The sequence below is a fragment of the Echinops telfairi genome, unplaced genomic scaffold (assembly GCF_000313985.2).
Source record: "Echinops telfairi isolate 266 unplaced genomic scaffold, ASM31398v2 ScPeMD7_7421;HRSCAF=8459, whole genome shotgun sequence".
Taxonomy (NCBI): Eukaryota; Metazoa; Chordata; class Mammalia; order Afrosoricida; family Tenrecidae; genus Echinops; species Echinops telfairi.
The window spans coordinates 12612817-12633541 of NW_022111321.1; the positions used below are offsets into that span (position 1 = coordinate 12612817).

The 20725-nt window shown below is 40.1% G+C and overlaps 1 protein-coding gene across 1 annotated transcript in view; it reads left to right on the top strand.

Annotated features, from left to right (window-relative positions):
- The window catches only part of DYNC2H1 (dynein cytoplasmic 2 heavy chain 1), a 298686-nt gene that overhangs the window by 228102 nt on the left and 49859 nt on the right, over positions 1–20725 (top strand). The window contains exons 83-85 of the mRNA XM_030887685.2: positions 56–172; positions 3235–3444; positions 16082–16171. Of these exons, the coding sequence (XP_030743545.1) occupies positions 56–172; positions 3235–3444; positions 16082–16171 (417 nt within the window). The remainder of the gene's footprint in view (positions 1–55; positions 173–3234; positions 3445–16081; positions 16172–20725) is intronic.

A 20725-nucleotide genomic window follows, 5' to 3' on the forward strand; every position in this document is an offset into this window, starting at 1 on the left:
CTATATTATTTGTTTATATTTGGCTAAAATTATGTTTATTTATTATTTCATACAGGTTATTTCACAGTTGAGGATCTTGGGCAGGTCGGTAACAGCTGGTTGTAAATTTGATAGAGAAATCTGGTCTAATGAGCTTTCGCCTGTCCTCAACCTCTGGAAGAAACTAAATCAGGTAAGCCATGGGATATCATTTGGATTATTTTTCCTTTTTATGTTTTTCTCCAGTTTTATCCCAAGATTGCCCTTTATGGTAAGACTATTAAATTTACATTGATCTCTCCTTACAACATTTAAATCCCTCTCAAGAGATTGAGGAAATAGTGGTTATAGAAAAGGCTGAGCCCAAGAAGCTCCATCAGCAGTTAATTTGCCATAGACTAATACTGTGACGTCATCTTTTATACCTGCCATATATTTTGTTCACTCCCTATGCCGTTTCTCCTCTTATAGTCATAAAGTCTCTAGTAGTCATAAAGTCAATGAATGCTATTAAAGAGAAAGTCTTGGAAGGAAATCAAGTTCAAAGCAAAACAATGATCAATAGAAAATCAACTTGTTTTTGTGATAATGAAAATAATTTCTATTAACCAAAGCCATTAATGCATTATGTTTTTTACTATTGTGTGTGGATTTATTCCTTGATAATAAACAATATATTATATCTCTTCTGGGAAAGGGGGGACAAGAGAATTTTTTGAATTATAGGCTAATAAAACTGTTTCAAAAGAGAGAGTGAGCGAATGTGTTGACCAGGATAGCCAAGACTGCTGTGCAACTAGTTTTCACGCGTCCAGCTAGCCCAAGAATGGAATGATCGAGTGTAGGTAGAAGAGCCTCCCGAGCTGCTCTTCATCACAGAGTGGATGAGGAAAGTGCTGAAATCACCACTGGTTATAACCCGTCTTTGTTTTGAGTGGTTGGTTTTTATACTCTGAATGGCCGTCTTCTAGAGCCAGACTAAAACGCCAAACAAATAAGATCCCATGGACTCAGTTCCAGACCCATAGCAAACGTCTGTGTTTCAGAACAGCACCGGGCTCCATAGGGTTTTCAGTGACAACGATCTATGATCTTTTAAAAATAAATCACCAGGCCTTTGTTCCCAGGTACCTCTTTGAACTGCCAGCTCTTCCATTAGTAGCCAAGCTCTGAGCTGTTTACGCCACCCAGGAGCTCCTCGTGCCAGCTTGTAAGGGTTCAAATCTGTAGCATTTACTAACTTTGTACCAGAGGGAAGCTATTAAATTTTTATGTGCCTCAGTTCTCCTATCTGTTATATGGGGATAATGATAATATTCCCTTTATAGGAGTGGCATGGTCATTAAATTAGTTAATATGTGTATAATCTATACATATATTAAAAACAAAACCGCTGAGTCCATTCTGATTCACATCAAGCCTACAAGACCGAGTAGAACCGCTCCTTAGGGTTTCCAAGACTTTAAGCCTTTATATGAGGACACAGCCTCATTTCTCCCCCAAAGTGGATGAGTTCAAACCACCGACCTTGCAGTTAGCAGCCTAAGCTATAACACCACCAGGACTCCTACACGGCTCGCTATTTCTTGGTATTCACCACTCGCCTGTCAGTTTGTCATACTGTGTTGCCTTGTGTGTGGCTGTGCTGCTCAAAGCAAGAATGAAAAGATTGAGTGGATGTTAGAAGAGCCTCTGAAACCTGCTCTTTATCATAGAGTAGATGAGGACAACGTAAGAAAAGATGAAGTCAAGGAACTGAGCAGAACATTTCTAAGGGAAACTCCAGTAGACAGAGTAAAATATTATAATGAAATGTGCAATAACCTAGAATTAGAAAACCAAAACAGAACACGCTCAGTACATCTGAAAATGAAAGAACTCAAGAAAAAGTTCAAGCCTCTATTTGCAGTGTTAGAAGATTATATGGGCAAAATATTGAATGCTGCAGTAAGCATTAGAAGATGGAAAGAATACACAGAGTCTGTGTACCAAACAGAAATTGTCAACATTTAGCTCAGAGGAAGTAGTATTTCATGAGGAAGTATATGAGCAAAAACCAATAGTGCTGAAGAAAGAAGTCCAAGCTGCACTGAAAGTATTAGTCAAAACCGAGGCTGCAGAAATTGATGGACTACCCATTGAAATGTTATGGGCACTAGAATGGCACTGAAAGCACTCCTTCACCTATGCACCTGGTCCAAGCCAAGGTATTTTCAGTAGCTTCAGATGCATGCGAAAGTTGGACATTGAATAAGGAAGAGCAAAGAAAAATCAATGCATTTGAACTACAGTGTGGGTGAAAAATATGAAAAGTCCCACGGACTGCCAAAAGAACAAACAGATCTGTCTTGGAAGAAGTTCAGCCAGAATGCTCTTCAGAGGTAAGGTGGTGAGACTTCGCAAGCATGTTGGACATGTTATCCGGAGAGAGCAGTCCCCGGAGAAGGACCTTGTGCTTCGCAAAGTGGAAGGTCAGTTTAAGGATCAAGGCCCTAGATAATCTAGACTGACACACTGTCTGCAACAACTGGCCTCAAGATTGTTGACTATTCCAAATTGTTTCTGAGAGGTTGAGAAACAAAGAGAAAAGATCTTTAACTAGGAGTCGGAGCAGAATGCGTAGATGAAACTAGCATAATTAGGTACAAGAACAAGATTTTCCAGGATTATCTTATAACAATTCTTTGACACTTCCAAAATGCCATTAAGGTGATTTTTCTCTCTCTTAATCTTACAAGCTGTTTAAAACAAATGAGACTCCTTGAATTTTTCTTTCAAAAGCCCAGAAATGTTATGTATCACATTTTCTGCAAAAGCAGATATGTAGAAACAAACAGCAAATACTCTACTATTCACTAGGTTTGAACCTAAACGTTTTAGTGTAGTGCTGTGCTATAAGTATTTAACCCGAACTAACCACGTGTTCATAGGTGACGGCAGAGGCACTTGCTCTCGCTGTAGAGGCAGAGCGGTAATTCAGCCGTGCTGTTCCCCTCCCTGCCTGATGGAGCACCAGCTGCTCCTGATCGTACCCTGTTCACCACTCTCAGTCCCCACCTCCACGTCACTTCAACTGCAGCTGGACTTCAGAATCTTCTTCATGTGTATTTGCAGATAAAATCAACTTGGCCATCGATAACACAAGAAATTTTCAAAGCAGCATAGAACAGTGACACCCTTAAATATTTAAAGTGTTTGCATACCAATGCTTTTGTTACTTTTTAATAAATGTGACATGATGTACTCTTTCTTTAGAATTCAAACCTAATTCATCACAAAGTAGTTCCTCCTAATGAACGACAAGGATCTCCGATGTTATCATTCATCATCCTTGAACAATTCAATGCCATCCGTTTAGTACAGAGTGTCCATCAGTCACTTGCTGCTCTCAGCAAAGTCATCAGAGGAACTACATTGTTGAGTTTAGAAGTACAGAAGTTGGCAAGTGCTTTATTAAACCAGAAGGTAAGCTGATTTGTCCATGTATGTTTACATTTTTAAAATTATAAATCATTCATTCATCATGCAGCTGCGGTCAGTCCATCTCCATGAAGCCTTCTTCTTTTTCACTGCCCCTCTACCTGACCAGGCCTGGTGTCCTTTTCCAGGGACTGGTCTCTCTTGGTAGCATGTCCGAAGTGTGTGAGACGAGGTCTGACTCTGTTTTCTTTTGGCAGTCCTGGGTACTTTCAATTTTCTTCTTCAGGAACACTATTCAAATGCATTGACTTTTCTACGGTTTTTCTTATTCTGTGCCCAACCTGAATGAGAGTCAATTTGAAAAGAAGCATGGCTTGGATCAGGTACACATTAGTCTGCAAAGTAACGTGTTTGCTTTTCGATACTCTTAAGTGATCTTGTGCAGCAGATTTACCCAATGATATGTGCCATTTGGTTTCTTGACTACTGCTTCCGTGAGTTTTGATTTTATGGGTCCAAGCAAGATAAAGTCCTTGACAATTTCAGCCTTTTCCCTGTTTATCATGATGTTACCTACTGGTCTAGTTGAGGAATTTGGTCTTCTTTACATTAAGTCGTATTCCATAGAAAAGGCTGCAATCCTTGACCTTCATCAGTAGGTCCTTTAAGGGCTCCTTTCTTTCAGCAAGCAAGGTTGTATCATCTGCCTATCACAGGTAGTTACTAAGCCTTTCTCCAATCCAGATGCCACATTCTTCTTCCTATAATCAGCTGCTCTGTTGAGTTGCTCAGCATACAGGTTGAATACATTGGTGAGCGGGTATGACCCTGGTGCACCTTTCCTGATGTGAAACCATGCAGTATTCCCTGCTTCTGTTCGGCAAGTGTTACAAAGCTCCTTTAGATTGGTAAAATGCCCAAAGGGTACATCACTCTGCAAGCCTCCAGCTTGTAGGCACGCAGTCTTTCATAGCCATACAAGCCTGCTTCTCTGTCTCATGTTTTCAGTGCTGTGCCTCTGCTGTGTCTCAGGGTCTCGGTTCTGCTGCTCCGCTCTTTATCACAGTCTCAGTACTGCAGCCACAGGTACCTCTGGTGCTTCCACCGCTTTAGGCAGAGATCTTGCATGAATATATAAGCATGGAAATGACAACACATTTGAGTTCTTCTGGCTCCTAGGACCAATTCTTAAGAGGCAAAGGTCAGACATGCTTCACCGTCCAACCATCCTACCAATTTTGACAACATGCGCTAATTCTCAGCTGAGTTCTGTAGTACATTGAATTGATAGACCTCAGACAGTTCTCACAGTTACCGGCTCTAGTAGAGAAGTAAACCAATTATAATTCAGGTGAGAAATGCTCAGGATTCTGATTGAACAAATGTTTACTCAAAACAGTTTATTCTCTGCTGTTCCTGCAGGTAGGCCTTTATCTGGTCCTCACATTATTGGCTTAGCGGCTGTCTTGCTTGGGCAATGTCAAAGAGTTCTTTTAGGGCTTCCGATAAATGCCCAAAGGGCATGCCACTCCACCATAAGCTTCAGCCTAATGACACTGGGTCAGCAAACCCAGCCCCAATAATTAAGTGTCCAGGGGAATCCTACTCCACAAGCCAGCCTCCTGCCCCAAAGCACTCAGCTGTACTTTTCTGTGGGCTGGGAAGTCTGCTGCTCTACACCATGCTCTGACTCCTGCTTCTGCTGCTACTCCTGTCTTTGAGGTCTGAAGAATGAGCTCCATTCTTGATGCCTCTCTTTTTGCTGGTATTAAAATTCCACCTCCTGAAATGCTTCCGAGATGGCTCATTTTTTACCCAACAGGTTGGCAATCACAATTAACCCTGTTCACAATCACTCACAGCTAACTTATATGATCCCATCAGTATCTTCCCACCTTCTTACCCAGTCCCATCAGGAAAAAGTCATTGGGTGGAAGTACAGAGACTAACTATGGCCAGATGAGTCTCATTAAATGGTTTACTGCACTGCTATCCATTTCCATGAATAGTTATTTTTAATCAGCAGAGCCTTTTTAAAAAGAGCCCGTATCTTTTCAGGGCACAGTACTATTCTTAACAGCCCTATCTTTTGCTTTTTACCCAGTGTGCTCATTTCTGTACTTGATGGATTGCTTAGGTATTTTTTGTTAATTTTGAGTTAATTTAGTGAAAGTTGGTGCTAACTTTGTCAGAAATCAGTGCCAAAATTACTCACTGAGGTTTACATTATTTTGTAAGTACAAACATGTATACACATATACACACACATATACATATATATTATTATTAAATCACTTAGTAGGGAGCCGATCTTTATTCTTATGAAATAAGATTTTATTTATATGTTTTAATTTATATAACTAAGTCCTCTGATACATAATTCAAACCAGAATAGTTTAAGTAACATGAAACAAACATTTACTGATGATGAGCTATCCAGACTATCTACCTTACTCAGTTAGCTCAGTGTGGATAACAACAAAGTATCTAGCACACAATACTGTCACAGCAAAAAATCAACAGAAGGAAAACGGCCTTTTCTTTTTCTCCCCAACTTTTTATAACTTAGTGTACCTTCTTAAGATAATATGGATGGATTTTTTAAAATTTAAAAACTGAAGTTATATATTCTCAGGAACCAAAATAATGTCAAATCCTCTTTTAGAGGGAAATCAAAGTTAAAAGAAAATGTGCAATGAGATTCATCTGTAAGAAGAGATTATTCAAATAAATCTCTTGGGGAACTGAAAGTTTAGTTTTCTCAGGCTGTTTTAGCAGTCCTTTCTCTATACTGATAAGAAATTTGAAAACTGTATAAAATGTGTGATTCATGAAGCTATACAAACGTCTTAATAAGATAAAAATTGGAATGCGTTTTAACTTTTATCTCATACTACTGATCTTCTCTGATTGTATTTCCTCTAAGGTCTACTCCCTCCTCCCTCCCCACCCTTGTGGCCCCTTGATGGATTACAGATTGTTATTGTTTTCATATCTCACACTGACCGCTGTCTCCCTTCCCCTCTGGTTTCTGTTGTTCTTCCCCCTGGAGGTGTGTGTGTGTGTGTGTGTGTGTTATGTGCCATTCATTGTGATCGGTTCCCTCTTCCTCCCCCTCTTCCCCCCCACCTTTTGGTATTGCTATTCCAATTCCTGTCCCTGGGTTCCATGTGTCGTGGTCTTTATCTCTTGCCTGTACCTATGTACATGATCTGGTCCAGGCCAGAGTGGGAAGCAGCACTTGGGTCATGATAGTGGGGGGCAAGGAAGCCTCAAGGGACTAGAGGTATATTGTGTGATCCATCAGTGCTCTACTGCACCCTGGTTGACTCATCCCTTCCCTGTGGCCCCTCTGTAGGGGAATGTTCCTTTGTCTACAGATGGGCTTTGGGTCTCTGCTCCAACCCCTCCCGTTCTCATCAACACATTTTTGTTTGTTTGTTGTTTGTTATGAATCTTCTGATGCCTGTTACCCGGTACCAATGTCACCTCATGATTCCACTGGCTGGTGTGCTTCTTTCATGTAGGCTTGTTGCTTCACTGTTTGATGGCTGCTTGTTTAACTTCAAGTCTTTAAGAACCCAGACTCTATATCTTTTAATAGCAGGACACCATCTTCTTCACCACATTTGCTGTCTTCACCACATTTGCTTATGCCCCCATTTAGTCTTCAGCAATCTTGGGGGAGGGGGTGTGGCGGTGAGCATCACAAAATGCCATTTTGTTAGAACAAAGTGTTCTTGTATTGAGGGAGGTATGAGCTGAGACCCAAGGCCCATCCACAGCCTTGGTGGACGTTATAAGGCATTGCCTTATAAATATATGTACATAGGTCAATAAGGCCAATACTTCTATTTGTATGGATTAATGTATTTACACACTTCTGTTAATACCTCCATCTATAGCTTTGCTATAGATACACACCTCTGTTAATACCTCTGTCTATAGCTTTGCTTCCTAGAGCCTACTTCTGTTTCCCTCTGCCTCCTCCTGCCCCACCATCACATTCCCCTTTCTTCCACCTCTTAGTATTTCCTCTCAGTTAGATTGGTGTTTCTCTAATACCCACAGGATCTCTGCAACCTTCTAGTTGTTGATTTTAATTCCATAGTTGTTCCTCTGTCTATGATGTTGTTTGCTTACCACACCCTTCCACCTCCCCACCTTCTCCCCTCAAGACCCTCTTGTGCCAGTGGCCCCCTTGCTTTCTCCCCGAGCTTGTTTCCCATGTCTGCCTTATATAAGTAGGCAAACCAGCACTGTCCTGGGACAAACAATAAGAAAACAAAAGATTGAAAAAAGAAAAGGAGAAAGGAAAAACAACAACAACAACCATACACAGTTGCAGATCTGTCCGCTGGCCTTTGTGAATCTCTACCCCTTGGTCCTGGGGGGATTCCGGGGGCTTCCCCTCCTGGCCCAAAGTCTAATTTGGGGGGGCTCTTTAGGGGCTCTTTGGATTGACTTTGCTCCAATTGCTGATCTGTTATGCTCCCTTCTTGGTTTCATCCACTGCGGGGGATTCAGGCCACATTATCTCCCCACCGTGTGTCCCCATTATTGTCCTCTGTCGCAGTACACTCCAGTTAGGGGACAACATGTCTTGAGTTGTTGGCGGTCCTGCAGTCCTTAGCAGCTCCATGGAGGGACATCGTCTTCTGGGCTTGCTGTGTCAATATGGAGTCTAGGCCGACTGTCCCTTTCACTGTTTCCCTCTTGACTTGCTTCCGTGTGGGCGTAGTAAGTTGGCTCCTTTCCCCCATATACCAACTTCTTCAGTCTGAAATTGATCAAAACATTCAATTATGATGCAGCAATAGTTCATTCCAATTGGAATGCAAAAGTTGGAAACAAAGAAAGGAACTGGTTTGTCAATAGGGCCCTGGTGATAGAAATTCAGCTGGCAATTGCATGATACAATTTGCAAGACCAATGACATCTTCATTGCAAATACTTTTTGAAACACAAATGGCAAGAATGCATGTGGATTTCACAAGATGAAATCCAGGAATAAAATTGACTATCTATGGGAAGAGACAATTGAGAAGCTTATTATAATCAGCCAATACAAGATCAGGGGTCAACTGTGGAACAGACCAATTACTCATGCAAGTCAAAATTAAAGCTGAAGAGAATGAAAACAGATGCACAAAAGCCAAAATACAACCTTGAGTAGATCCCATATGAACTGAGAGACCATCTCAAGCACAGATCTGTTTCATTGAACACAAATGACTGAAGACCTGATGAGTTATGGATAAAGTTAAGAACATCATAAATGAAGAAAGCAAAAGGTCATTAAAAGGATAGGAAAGAAAGCAAAGACTCAAGGGGATATTAGACGAGACTCTGGAAATTGCTCTTGAACCTAGAGTAACTAAAGCAAGTGGAAGAAATGTTTAAATAAAATTGCTGAAGAGAATTCCAAAGGGCTATTCGAGAAGACAAAAGAAAGCATTATAATGAAAGGTGCAAAGAACTCAAGTTAAAAAGGAAGAACACGCTCAGCTTATCTCAAGCTGAAAGAATTGAAGAAAAAATGCAAGCCTCAAATTGAAATATTGAAAGATTCTATGGACATTCTATTGAATGATGCTGGGGAAAATTTTTAAGGTATAAGGAATATGCAGGGTCACTGTGCCAAAAAAATTGGTCTACCAACAACCATTTCAATAAATAGCCTATTATCAAGAACCAGTGATATTGAAGGAAGAAGTGCAGATTTCATTGAAGGCATTGGAGAAAAACAAGGGTCCAGGAACTAGCAGATTACTGACTGAAGTGTTTCTTTGAGCTGATGAAGCACAGGAAGCACTCACTCGTCTGTGCCAAGATCTTTGGAAGACAGCTGCCTAGCTAGCCAACTGAAAGAGATCCAGATTTGTGCCCATTCTAAAGAAGGGTGACCCAACAGAATGTGGAAATGAATATCACTCACAAGTAAAATCATGTTGATAATTCAAAAGCAGTTGCAGCAGTACATTGTCAGGCAGCTGCCAGAAATTCAAGCCAGATTTAGAAGAGGACAGGACACGAGAGATTGCTGAAGTCAGATGGATCTTGGCTAAAAGCAGATAGAACCACAAAGATGTTTACTTGTGTTTAATGACTATGCAGAGGCATTTGACTGTGTGGATCATACAAACTGTGGATAAGATTGAGAAGGGTGGGAATTCCAGAACACTTTCTCATCTTTATGTGGAACCTACAAATGGACCAAGAGGCAGTCTTTCACACAGATCAAGGGAATTCTGTGTGGTTGAAAATAAGAAAAGGTGAGTGTCAGGCTTGCATCCTTTCACCACACTTATTCAATCTGTATGCTGAGCAAATGCTCCAAGAAGAACAGGGCATCGCAATTGTAGGAAAGTGTATTAACTATCTTTGATGCATATGAAACAACTTTGGTTCCTAAAAATGATGAGGACTTGAAGCACTTTGTGATGAAAAATGAAACATGGCAGCTTTCACTATGGATTGCAACTCAATATAAAGAAAACTCAAAACCTCACAACTTGCCAGTAGACAATATGATAAACAGAGCAAAGGTCAAAGTTGTCAAGGATTTCATTTTATTTGGAACTATAATCAGTGCTTATGGAAGCAACCGTCCAGAAATCAAATGATGTATTTCATGCCGGGGGAAATCTGCTGCCCAAGACCTCTTTAAAGGGTTGAAAAGCAAAGCTGTCACTTTGGCATTTTTAATTGCCTCATTTGCATGCGAGCATTGGATAATGAAAAAGGAAAGCTGAAGAATTGATGTATTTGAATTATGAGTGCTAGTGAAGGATATAGAAAGTTCTGTGGACTTCCAGAAGAACAAACAAAGTACTGCCAGAATGCTCCTTAAGAGGGAGGCCTGCCAGACTCATGTACCTTGGACATACGATCGAGAGAAACCAGCCTCTGGAAAAGAACATCAGCACTGGTGAAGTAGAGGGTCTGTGGAAACAAGGAAAGCCTTAAACTGGACGGGTTAGCACTGGGGCCATAGCAGTGGGCTCAGAGATGATAATTATGAGGATGGTGCAGGGCCAGGCAGTTCCTTTCCATAGTACATGTGGTCGCCATGAGTCTGACGCAAGTCAATGGCACCGACCGAACAATCTCAACAACAATCTCTTGTAAATTAGGTCTCTCCCCTTTTAAGGTTGATTTAGTTTATTTTTAAATCATTTTATTGACATATAATTCATACATATTGTAAAAATCAGTGGTTCAAATATACCAGGAAGAGTTATGCAGTAATTATCACAATTAATTTTGAAACGTTCTGTTTTCCTACATCCATTGTTAGTGGCATGTACTATCCCTCCAACCTCCCTTGCCATAACCCTTGAAATTGTTGAGCTCGTTGACTCTATAGGTTTGCCTATCCTGGATTGTATATAAAGAAAATCATACAGCAAGAAGAAAAACAAGCACAACCATAAAATACTCACTTCTCATCTAGTTGATTTTGCCAATAAAATGAAACAGTAAATTCTCATTCCAGAAGAAAGTAGAAAATAATTAAAACTACAAGACAAATTAAAAATGAATCAAAAGGGAAAGCAAATGATAAGGTGTTAAATGTAAACCAAAATCTATCTTGCAGTAATCCACTTTCCAATTCACCTTGCCTATGGGCAACTCTGTTTATATCGCTGTTCATGTTCTGAGGGAATTCAATGGATGCTTAATCAAAATTGGGACTCTACAAATGGTATTTGGGCTTTCATTGTCATCCTTAGCCTTCTGTAAACTGGGTGTTCAGAAATTAAGTTCTAATACACTTCCCTCCTCTGATCTTGGGTTTCACCGTTTGCAATCCTTGGATCTCATGGGCTGGTGTGCTTCTCCCGTGTGGACTTAGCTGGCACCTCACGTAGATGGCTTCCTCACTTAGATGGCTTCATGTTTAATACAAACCTTTAAGACCCCAGACACTATCCTTTCTGATAGCTGAACATCATCTGATTTAACCTGTGTAAGTGAATGCTCTATGTGTTTTAGTCCAATACGCTTTCCTATACATGTACACATTCCATTGCACACTAGAATTTTACATTTTGTACCATTAGCTAGATTAAGGATATTATTAATAGAATTGCCAATTGTCCTCTTTATGCTGCTCATATTATTTTTCAAGAACCTGATAATGCTGCTTCTAAAGGAGACCAGGGATATATGTAAACATTAGATATATGAATGACTTTTGAATTCACACTTGATCGTAAGCCCTAATTTAAGAATAATTCACTCTTATGATGTAGCCTTGCTCAGTATTTACTCTCATGAAGTGATTGCTGAAAATGTGGGTGGTATAGCAAAGGTTTATTTAGTTTTATTGTTGCTTTCCAGATAAAATTTAAACTCATTAGCATAAACACCCCAACGTTCCATACTCTGGTCCTTACTGAATTCATCAGCCTAATATCCTCTTGCTACCTTTGAATGTTCTTCCTTTTTCTTCTACTTTTGTTAGCCTGAATAAAGACTGTGTACCTTTTGAGGGTCATCTTAAGCCTTCTCTTTACCAGAAAGCCTTTTCTAACCCTTGATAACTTATATGAAAATTCTGAGTTCCTTGATCATAGTGCTTGTCAATACTAGGGAACTTGATGTATTATAACTTTTTCTTTTTTTGTCTAGTTTTCCCTAAAGCACAAGCTTTTGAGGACAAAGACTGTATTATTAGTTTGAGTCTTGGTTCCTAATAGATGATTGCTGAATAATCAATTTCTTGATCCTCAAGGGAAAGTAAAGAACAGATGGTCTATTCGTGTCCAGTTCTGCCTCTCAAAATATAATAGTATAGGGAAAATTTAAATTTGGGTTTAGACCATTTACATTTGATTCCATTTAATTAAAAACCAACGCAAAAACTTATGTTGCAAAATCAATTTACTCTCAGCTCTAGTTTCGTCATCATTATAATCTTAATTCCTGTTACATTACATAATTGCCTTATGTTGGGTCTTAAGTGGTACGATGTATATAAAGCATTTTAGAAAAACAAATTGGGAGAGGGAGCACTAGAACTGATTGTGGTAGCACAACTCATGTTAAAAGTGAATTATCCAATGGTTGTGGGGGTGGGGAGGGGTGGGTGGCTCTAAGATTGATGTGGTGGTGACTCTACCTTGATATGATTGAATGATTGAACTATTGAATTATATGATATGTTAATTATGTGTCAATAAAACTGTTGGAAGAAATTTTAAAACCTCAAAAAATGGGGGGGAAAAGATGTAACAGTCTGTCACTGTTAAAACGGATACCCTCGGCGGAAACCTCATTCGATAGTTCTATCCTATCCTATAGGTTTAGTGTGAGTCATCATGGACTGGACAGCTGGGTGTTAGCTTCTTTGTGTCTCCATTTTCTTCTCTGTGTAATGGCAATCGTAAGCATTCCCAATTAGGGTTGTTGTGCGGCAGGTATACAAACCAAGCCTACTGCCATCAGGCCGATTTTCATCCATAGCTGGACTTACTGTAAGAGAGAGTAGAACTTCCCCATGGGCTTTCCAAAACAATAAACCTTTACAGAAGCCGGTGGCACATCTTTCTTCCACTATCAGCGAGAGGGTTTTCAGCGACTGGATTTTTGGTCAGTCAGCTTCCATAGAGGTTGACAGACTTGGAAACCCCAGGGGGGCTGTTCTGCCTGTCCTCCAGAATCAGTACTAGTCCGATCCATTTTGACAGCAGAGGGTTTGGTTGGTTTATCTTCTACATACCATTCATACATACCCTTTTGAAAGCATGTTATTGACACATAAGTCACACACCCTTACAGTTCAATAGTTCAATCAAATTAAAAGGAATTGTGCAATCATTGCCACAATCCGTTTTAGGATAATTTCTTCTTTCTTATGTTGTTTTGCCCTAACCTCTCCTGCTCTGTCCTTAGGAAATTGTTAATTCAGTTACTGGCTCTAGAGATTTGCCTATCCTGGACTTTCCCCCCCTGGATTTTATATACAGAAAAACATACAAAATCAAAACAACCAAGAACAATGACTAAATAAAAAGACAAAAACCTAATTCAAAAAGAAAGCATGAAATATTAAAAAACCGGAACAAATTTAAAATGGATAAAATGTATATCAAATGATAACATGACAATTTAACCTAAATAACCTCGGCAATGATCCACTTTACAATACACTGATAGCAAAGCCATTCACACCCTTGGTCTGTGGGCAGAGGGGATTCTCTGGAGGTTTAATCATGAAGGGACAAGCTTGTAAGACGCCAGATTCTATTCTTTCTGATAGCCATCTGGTTTCCTCACCCTTGGCTATAGTACCAATATCTTGGTACAGTGATCTCTTCCTGAGGGCAGGTATTGACTAGGGCCATGTCCTTAAAACGAACTGTTCTACGATTAGTGCTATGATTAAGTGCAAGCTCAAAATCTATTTATATGTCTGTGCTTTATATATGTCCCAGTTTTGCTTTAGAGACATCATTGTCAATTTTTTTTAGAGAGCATTATAAATCATCCCATGGGGCATATGTAATCCTATTAATATCATTAATTTTGTCAATAATATAGGATTTTAATCATGGTTGATAAAAGGAAATGATATGTGTGTAGGAAAGCTTTTTAGATCAAAATACCTGGGTTGTTCACTTATATGGAATAAAATCTTAAATGACTGGATACTATTTACACAAACATTGAGAATTGGAGATATGGCAAAATTTTCAATAAAACTCATTCACAAAGGCAGAAACATGCCTGCTAGACTAACACATGTCAAAACAAAAAGCAAAGAGAACATGAAAATAGTAAATATCTGGCAGTCCGAGCCTCCATTCCCTCAAAGTAAGAGATCGAATCAAAGTCCACCTACCAAGAAACCTTGGGATAGCAGTCACTGCTGCTTCTCCACGAGAGCACTTCAACCTTAAGTCTAAGGGAGTATTTCAGTTTCTCAAATCTGCTACAGGTGAGTGTAAGGTAAAGTCCAGTTCATAGAGTGGGGTTTCCAAATGAGGTCTTTCCCGTGTGGCCGATGAAGGACACAGTCTTTATTCACCTCAAACATAATATAGACCATGGGAAAAGATGATGGTAAAGCTCAACATCGGCAGCTTAAAATAAGCCAGGTGTCCACTGTGTAATGAACCATCAATTGCTCATGTGAAAGTTTAGGTTGAAGGTGAAAAAAGTTAAAACAAGTCCACTAGAGTCAAACTATAACCCTAGGTATATCTCACATGAATTTATTATTATTATTAATTGTGAATTAATACATATATCATGTCATTCCATAGTTTAATCACATCATGCAGTATTATACAATTGCTTCCCAAATCAGTTTCCAAACAGTCTTTTTCTTCCGGGACTCCTTGACAAATTATGTCTTGGTTCTAATTAAGGTACTAGTATTGTATTGTGGACACTTGTATAAATCTAATGAAGCTAGGCATCCTATTATATGTACATATGTATTCAAAATTTGAGTTTACTTCTCAAAAGTTCATGAGATAGTTAAGGTTTATTGTGCCAATCTGGCCAGTAAACACATGTGGGGTTAACTGAAGGGCGGAGGGATAAATGGCTGGGTGAACCTCGCCTTCCTAGTTCTTGGGTCTCTTGCTCTCTGATGGTCGGACCAGGGTGCAGCTGCCTTAGCCAGTTCCCTGCTTCAGCTGGCAAGGCTCACTTTCTGGGAGACATCCCTGAGGAGAAGCCTACCCCGATGCAGCTCTGGGTGCTGGAGCAGCCACGTGGAGACTCCTGCCAGCACTGAGATGCTTACGTGCTCACTGATTCAGTTTTCATCTTGCAGTCGGCATCATTGCATGTGTTTTATGAGATTGACGAGGATTTTGTAAATTGGTGTCAGACATATGGGCTAATGTTGGACTTAGGTGCTTGGATAGCACTGGGTTGGGATACTTTCTTAATGTTTATATAAAACTCTCTTATATATAAAAAAAAATGGACAGAGTCTAAAGTTCCAGTTGTCTTATAGCACGAGGCCTTGGTCACAAAGGGCTCGATAGAAACTAGGCCCAAAGTGTCCAATTAGGAACATAATATTGGGCATGTTATCCCCTTGGGGGTCTGTATAAGTAATATTAAGCGTTTTTCCCACCTGGTTTACCCACCGACAGTAGTGTAATAGCATTCTCTGAGACTCAGGCCCTTCCCTCTATCTCTTGATTTACATTTCCAGTAAGATTCACTGAACACTCTTGTGGGCGTATCTTTTGCTTTGTGGTGACTGTAGGACAGTGTTATATGCCAAGAACTAATTAGTCTCCTCCCACTCCCCACATCATGAGAAATTGACCTCACTTGAGCTATGGCCTCCCCTGTCAGAGTGGTTTTCAGGATGTAGGCAGGCACATTGTGTCCTTTTTCAGGAGACCAGATTAGAAGATCGCACGACCTGACAGCAGAACCCTGCCTTTGTCTTGCTGTTTATCCTTATACTAGTGAATTCATACAATATTTGTCCTTTTGTCATTGACTAACTTCACTCAGCCTAATGGTTTCCAGCTCTATCCATGTCATGAAGTGCCTCATGGAAAACAGACATATTTTCAGTAAATTAATTCATGATGCATAATGAAGACCATTTCAAGGGTTTTGCTAGCATGCTAATGCTTAAAGGTCATTGATATGTAAGGTTCTGTATGTCAAAAATTAATTCTGATCATTTTTTGTTTTTCAGTGTCCCCTCACATGGCAGAGTAAGTGGGAGGGCCCAGAAGATCCATTACAATACCTCAGAGGTCTGGTAGCTCGTGCCCTTGCAATACAGGTAAAATTAAACAATGTCATTGCACTGGATAGCGCCCTGGTGGCATAGTGGTTACATGTTGGGCTGCTTCCACTACAAGGTCAGAAACCACCGCTGCTCCTCTGGTGAAAGAGGCTTTCTACTCCTGTAAAGAGTACAGTCTCTGAAACCCACAGGGCCAGTTCCACATCCTGTTAGGTTGAGTCAGAATTGACTAGATGGCAGTGAGAGAAGAGTTTTTGGATATTGAATGATTATGTTAAAGATAATTGTTATGATGGTTCCTTAACCATAACTTTTAAGGTAACTTTTTTTTCTAGTGAGAATGATATTAAAATTTTGTACGTAAAAATATAATTTCTCACTCTGACTTATTTGATTTTGTTAGGAAAAAAGTGCTTCTGCTTATTGTAACTTTTTCTCTTTGAGAATTTTAGAGAAACATCTATAATTTTAGTAGATATGGGTCATATAGGTGGTATCTACAGCTTATATTTACAGCTGCAGAATTTGTTTTAGAATGTATCCCCCTTGGGGAGCTGCTTTCTTTCTTTTTTCCGCCCTTCAAATAGATAAAGATCTTTCAAAGTAGCCCGATCAGGTTACTGCAGGAAAATTGAATGGAGTAAAATAGTGCAGAGGTAGAATGACAGAATGCATTTATTTTTATTTTTTCGCAATAGCAAATAGTACATGCTAGTGATAATTGGCAGTGGGCCGGATGTTTGGTTTTTCTTTCCTACCCATGTTGAAAAGCATGTCTTTGAACACTTGTTGCCCTTTTAATCTCGCCTTGTTGATTATGGTGAGGAGTGGCTATCTCCCTAGTAGTGTTCATCTTATAGACTGAAAATTGAGTCCCAGGGTGAGTTCAGTTCCAGGCCTGCAGTGTGACAAAGTCTCTAACCAGTAAACTTGGTTTCTTTTATACATTTGAATTTTACATCACATTTTTCTCGCATTCTTTCCAAGATCTTCTAAAAATGTGATCCTTTTCAGAAGATTTGGCAGTAGTAGCTGGTCACCACCTAGTTCTTTTGATATCAGGGACACAGAGGCTTACGTATTATTCTGTTGGACTAATTATTTCCATGTATCTTCAATTCCCTTCACTGTTTTTTGTTGTGATGGGGAGACACCAGTAGTTAGACTTTAGGTGGCTGTTCAGGAGCTTTTATGACCCGTGTTGCTCTTCACCAAAGTAGGATGTGGAACATTATCTTTGTGGACTGTGTTATGCCAGTTGACCTTAGTGTCCCCTGAGACTGTGATCCTGGGATTCCATTGTGTGTACGTACCATACTTTGTTTATCTAATTATCATACTGTGTTTATCTAATTATCAATTGATAGGCCCTTAGAATGCTTTTATCTTTTTTGCTATTGTAAACAATATTGGTATTAGCAAAGGTATGCATTTGTCTATTTTCAATATGGCTCTTATTTCTCTATGATATATAACCTATTAATGGTCATGCTAGATTATATGTTATTTCCAGCTTTTTAAGGAAACACCATACCATTTCCACAGTGGTTGCACCATTTTACAATCGCATCAGCAGTGTCAGAGAGTTCCCGTCTCTCAATCATCTGTTATTTCCTGTGTATTTTACATTTGCAATTAATTCTGGGATGAGATACTATTTTACTATTTTAATTTGCATCTCTAATAGCTTATTATTGTGTGCATTTCTTCATGTGTTTGTTGGTCATTTACCTATCTTCTTTGGTGAAGTATCTGTTCCTGTCTTCTGTCCATTTTGTAATTGAATTACTTGTCTGTTTCGTGTTGGGTCTTGAACTCTCACCCAGCTCTCACTCCCTTTGAGTGGGTTCCAACTCACTAAACCGAAAACCAGATTCACTACCATCGAATTGGTACTGACTCAGAGTGACCTTAAGGAGACCTAGTAGTGTAGTGCCTATGAATTGGACTATAATCCACATATTCAGAAGTTCAAAACCACCAATAGCTCTGCTGCTGAAAGTCTGCTGTAAGCAGTTACAGACTCAGAAACCCACAGGGGATTGATAGGATTCAGCCTTGACTCTTTTGCAGTGAGGGATTTTTTGTTGTTGCTTTTTTAGTAAAAGATCATTTTTGGGGGACTCTTACAACTCTTGTCAATCCATACATCACTTGCATCAGGCAAATTTGTATGTATGTTGCCTTCATTCTTTTCTAGACATTTACTTTCTATTGAGCCCTTGGTATCAGTTCCTCTTCCCTCCTTCCATAACCCCTTGATAGATTGTACATTGTTATTTTGTTCATATCTCACACCCCGGCTCCCACCCTTCCTCCATGCTTTCTGTTGTCCTTCCCCTGGAGAGGGCTGTTTGGTTTGTGTCAGTCATTGCGATCGGTTCCCTCTTTCTCCCTTCTTCTCCCCATCTTCCCCCTACCCTTCTAGTATCACTAGGTCCACTCCTGCTCCTGGAGTCTGTGTGTCGTGAGCTCCCATCTCTTATCTATACCTGTGTACATGTGCGGTCTAGTCTGAATTGAGAAGCAACACTGGCATCATGGTAGTGGGGGGTGAGGAAGCCTCAAGAAACCAGAGGAATATAGTGTGATTCCTCGATGCTTTACTGCACCCTGGTTGACTCAAGCCTTCCCTGTGGCCCCTCTGTGGGGAGATTGTTCCATTGTCTAAATATGGGCTTTGGATCTCTGCTCCAGCCCCCCTCATGCTCAACAATATAATTTGTTTGTTATATGGCTGCTGATGTCTATTACACGGTCCCTATGACTCCTCATGATCTTGTTGGCGGTGTGCTTCCTCCATGTGGACTTGTTGCTTCTCTGCTGAATGGTGGCTTGTCTAACTTCAAGCCTTTAAAACCCCAGATGCTGTATCTTTTAATAGCCAGGCACCATCCACCTTCTTCACCACATGTGCTTATGGACCCATTTTGTCTTCAGCAATTGTAAGGAGGGTGAACATCTCACACTGCCGATTTGTTAGAACAAAGTGTTCTTATATTGAGGAGGGTATAAGCAGAGGCCCGAAGTTTGTCCCCTGCCTCAGTGTATTGCCATATAAATATATGTACATAGGTCAATACCTATATTTTTGTGTATTAATGTATTTACATATGTACACCACTATGTTTATACCTCAATCTGTTGCTTTGCCTCTTAGGTCCTTCCTCTGTTTCCTTTTACCTTCCTTCTGCCCCACTGCCATTTCCCCCTTATTTCTGCCTTTTGCTACCTCCTCTTAGCTAGTTTGATGTTGCTCCAACACCCCCAACCGCAATTCCTATCTCGTCCTTGTTATTGACTCTGATACCCTAGTTGTGTCCCCTGTCTGTGGCGCTGTCTGCTCATCACCCCCTTCCACCACGGCCTTCACCCCTCAGTTCTCCCCGGGACTGTTGGTCCCACTGCTTTCTCTTCAGGTGTGCTTCCCATGCCTACCTTATGTAAGTAGTCACACCGACGTTCAGGTGAGTTTCCCATGCCTACCTTATGTAAGTAGTCACACCGACTATGACACAGCCCAAACCGATTTAAAAAAAAGATTGAAATGAGAAAAGGGAAGAAACAAGAAGAAAAAGAAAAGGGAGAGAGAAAAAGAGAGAGAGAAGAAATATACAAAAATCCCAGATCTGTTCGCTGGCTTTCATGACTGTCCAGGAGCTGACTCTCCTGCCCTGGAGTCCCTTTGCAGGGCTCCCCAGGGCTTCATAGCTTTGCTTTGCTCCAGCTGCTCGTCTGGTATGTTTCCTTCTTGGTTTGCCCCGCTGCGGGGGGTGGGGGTGGGGTTCAGCCTGCAAGTGAGGGTTTTTTTGCAGGGGGTTTCATAGTGACTTAGTAGAACAGCCCTTTGTCCAATATGTCTTTGCCACAAAAAAAAAAAAAAAATCTCCGAACCTGTAGGTTTCTCCTTTTACACTTTTAATGTAATCTTTTGATCATATAAGTATCTAATTTTTTGGCATTCCTAATCATCTAATTTGACTTCTGCTGTTTGTACATTGTGTTTGCAGATAAATGCTCTACCTCTGAGCTATATACCCCCTGTACATAGTGTTTGCTAACGTGTTTAAACCTTGTATTAGGACCCCTAATTTTTCACCTATTTTTTTCTTTGATGAAAGTTACAGATGTAGAATTTTTATTTTATTTAGATCTTTGATCAATTTTGTCTCAAATTTTTCATGTAGTGAGAACTATGGAACCTGCTTCAGTTTTCTGCAAATCGTTATCTTGTTTTGTCATTACTATTATTAGAGATGGTCTCTTCCTTATTCTGTTGGTTTTAGCCCTTTGTCAAATATCAACTACCAGTAAACAGATAGATTTACTTCTGGGTTTTCAAATCAGTTGTATTGGTGTCTGTTTCTGTCATTGTACCAATACCATGGTGTTTAGACTGCCATGGTTGTATAGAAGGTTTTTAGATGGGGAATATTGGGCTGCCTACTTTGCTTCTTCTTCTTTGTTATTCGTGGCTCTTTCCTTTCCAGATAAAGTTGGCAATTAGTGTTTCTGTTTCTTTTAAAAAGGTCAATGACCACAAGGTGTAGAAGGGACCAGGTATCAGACATCAAAGAACAAAAAATCATA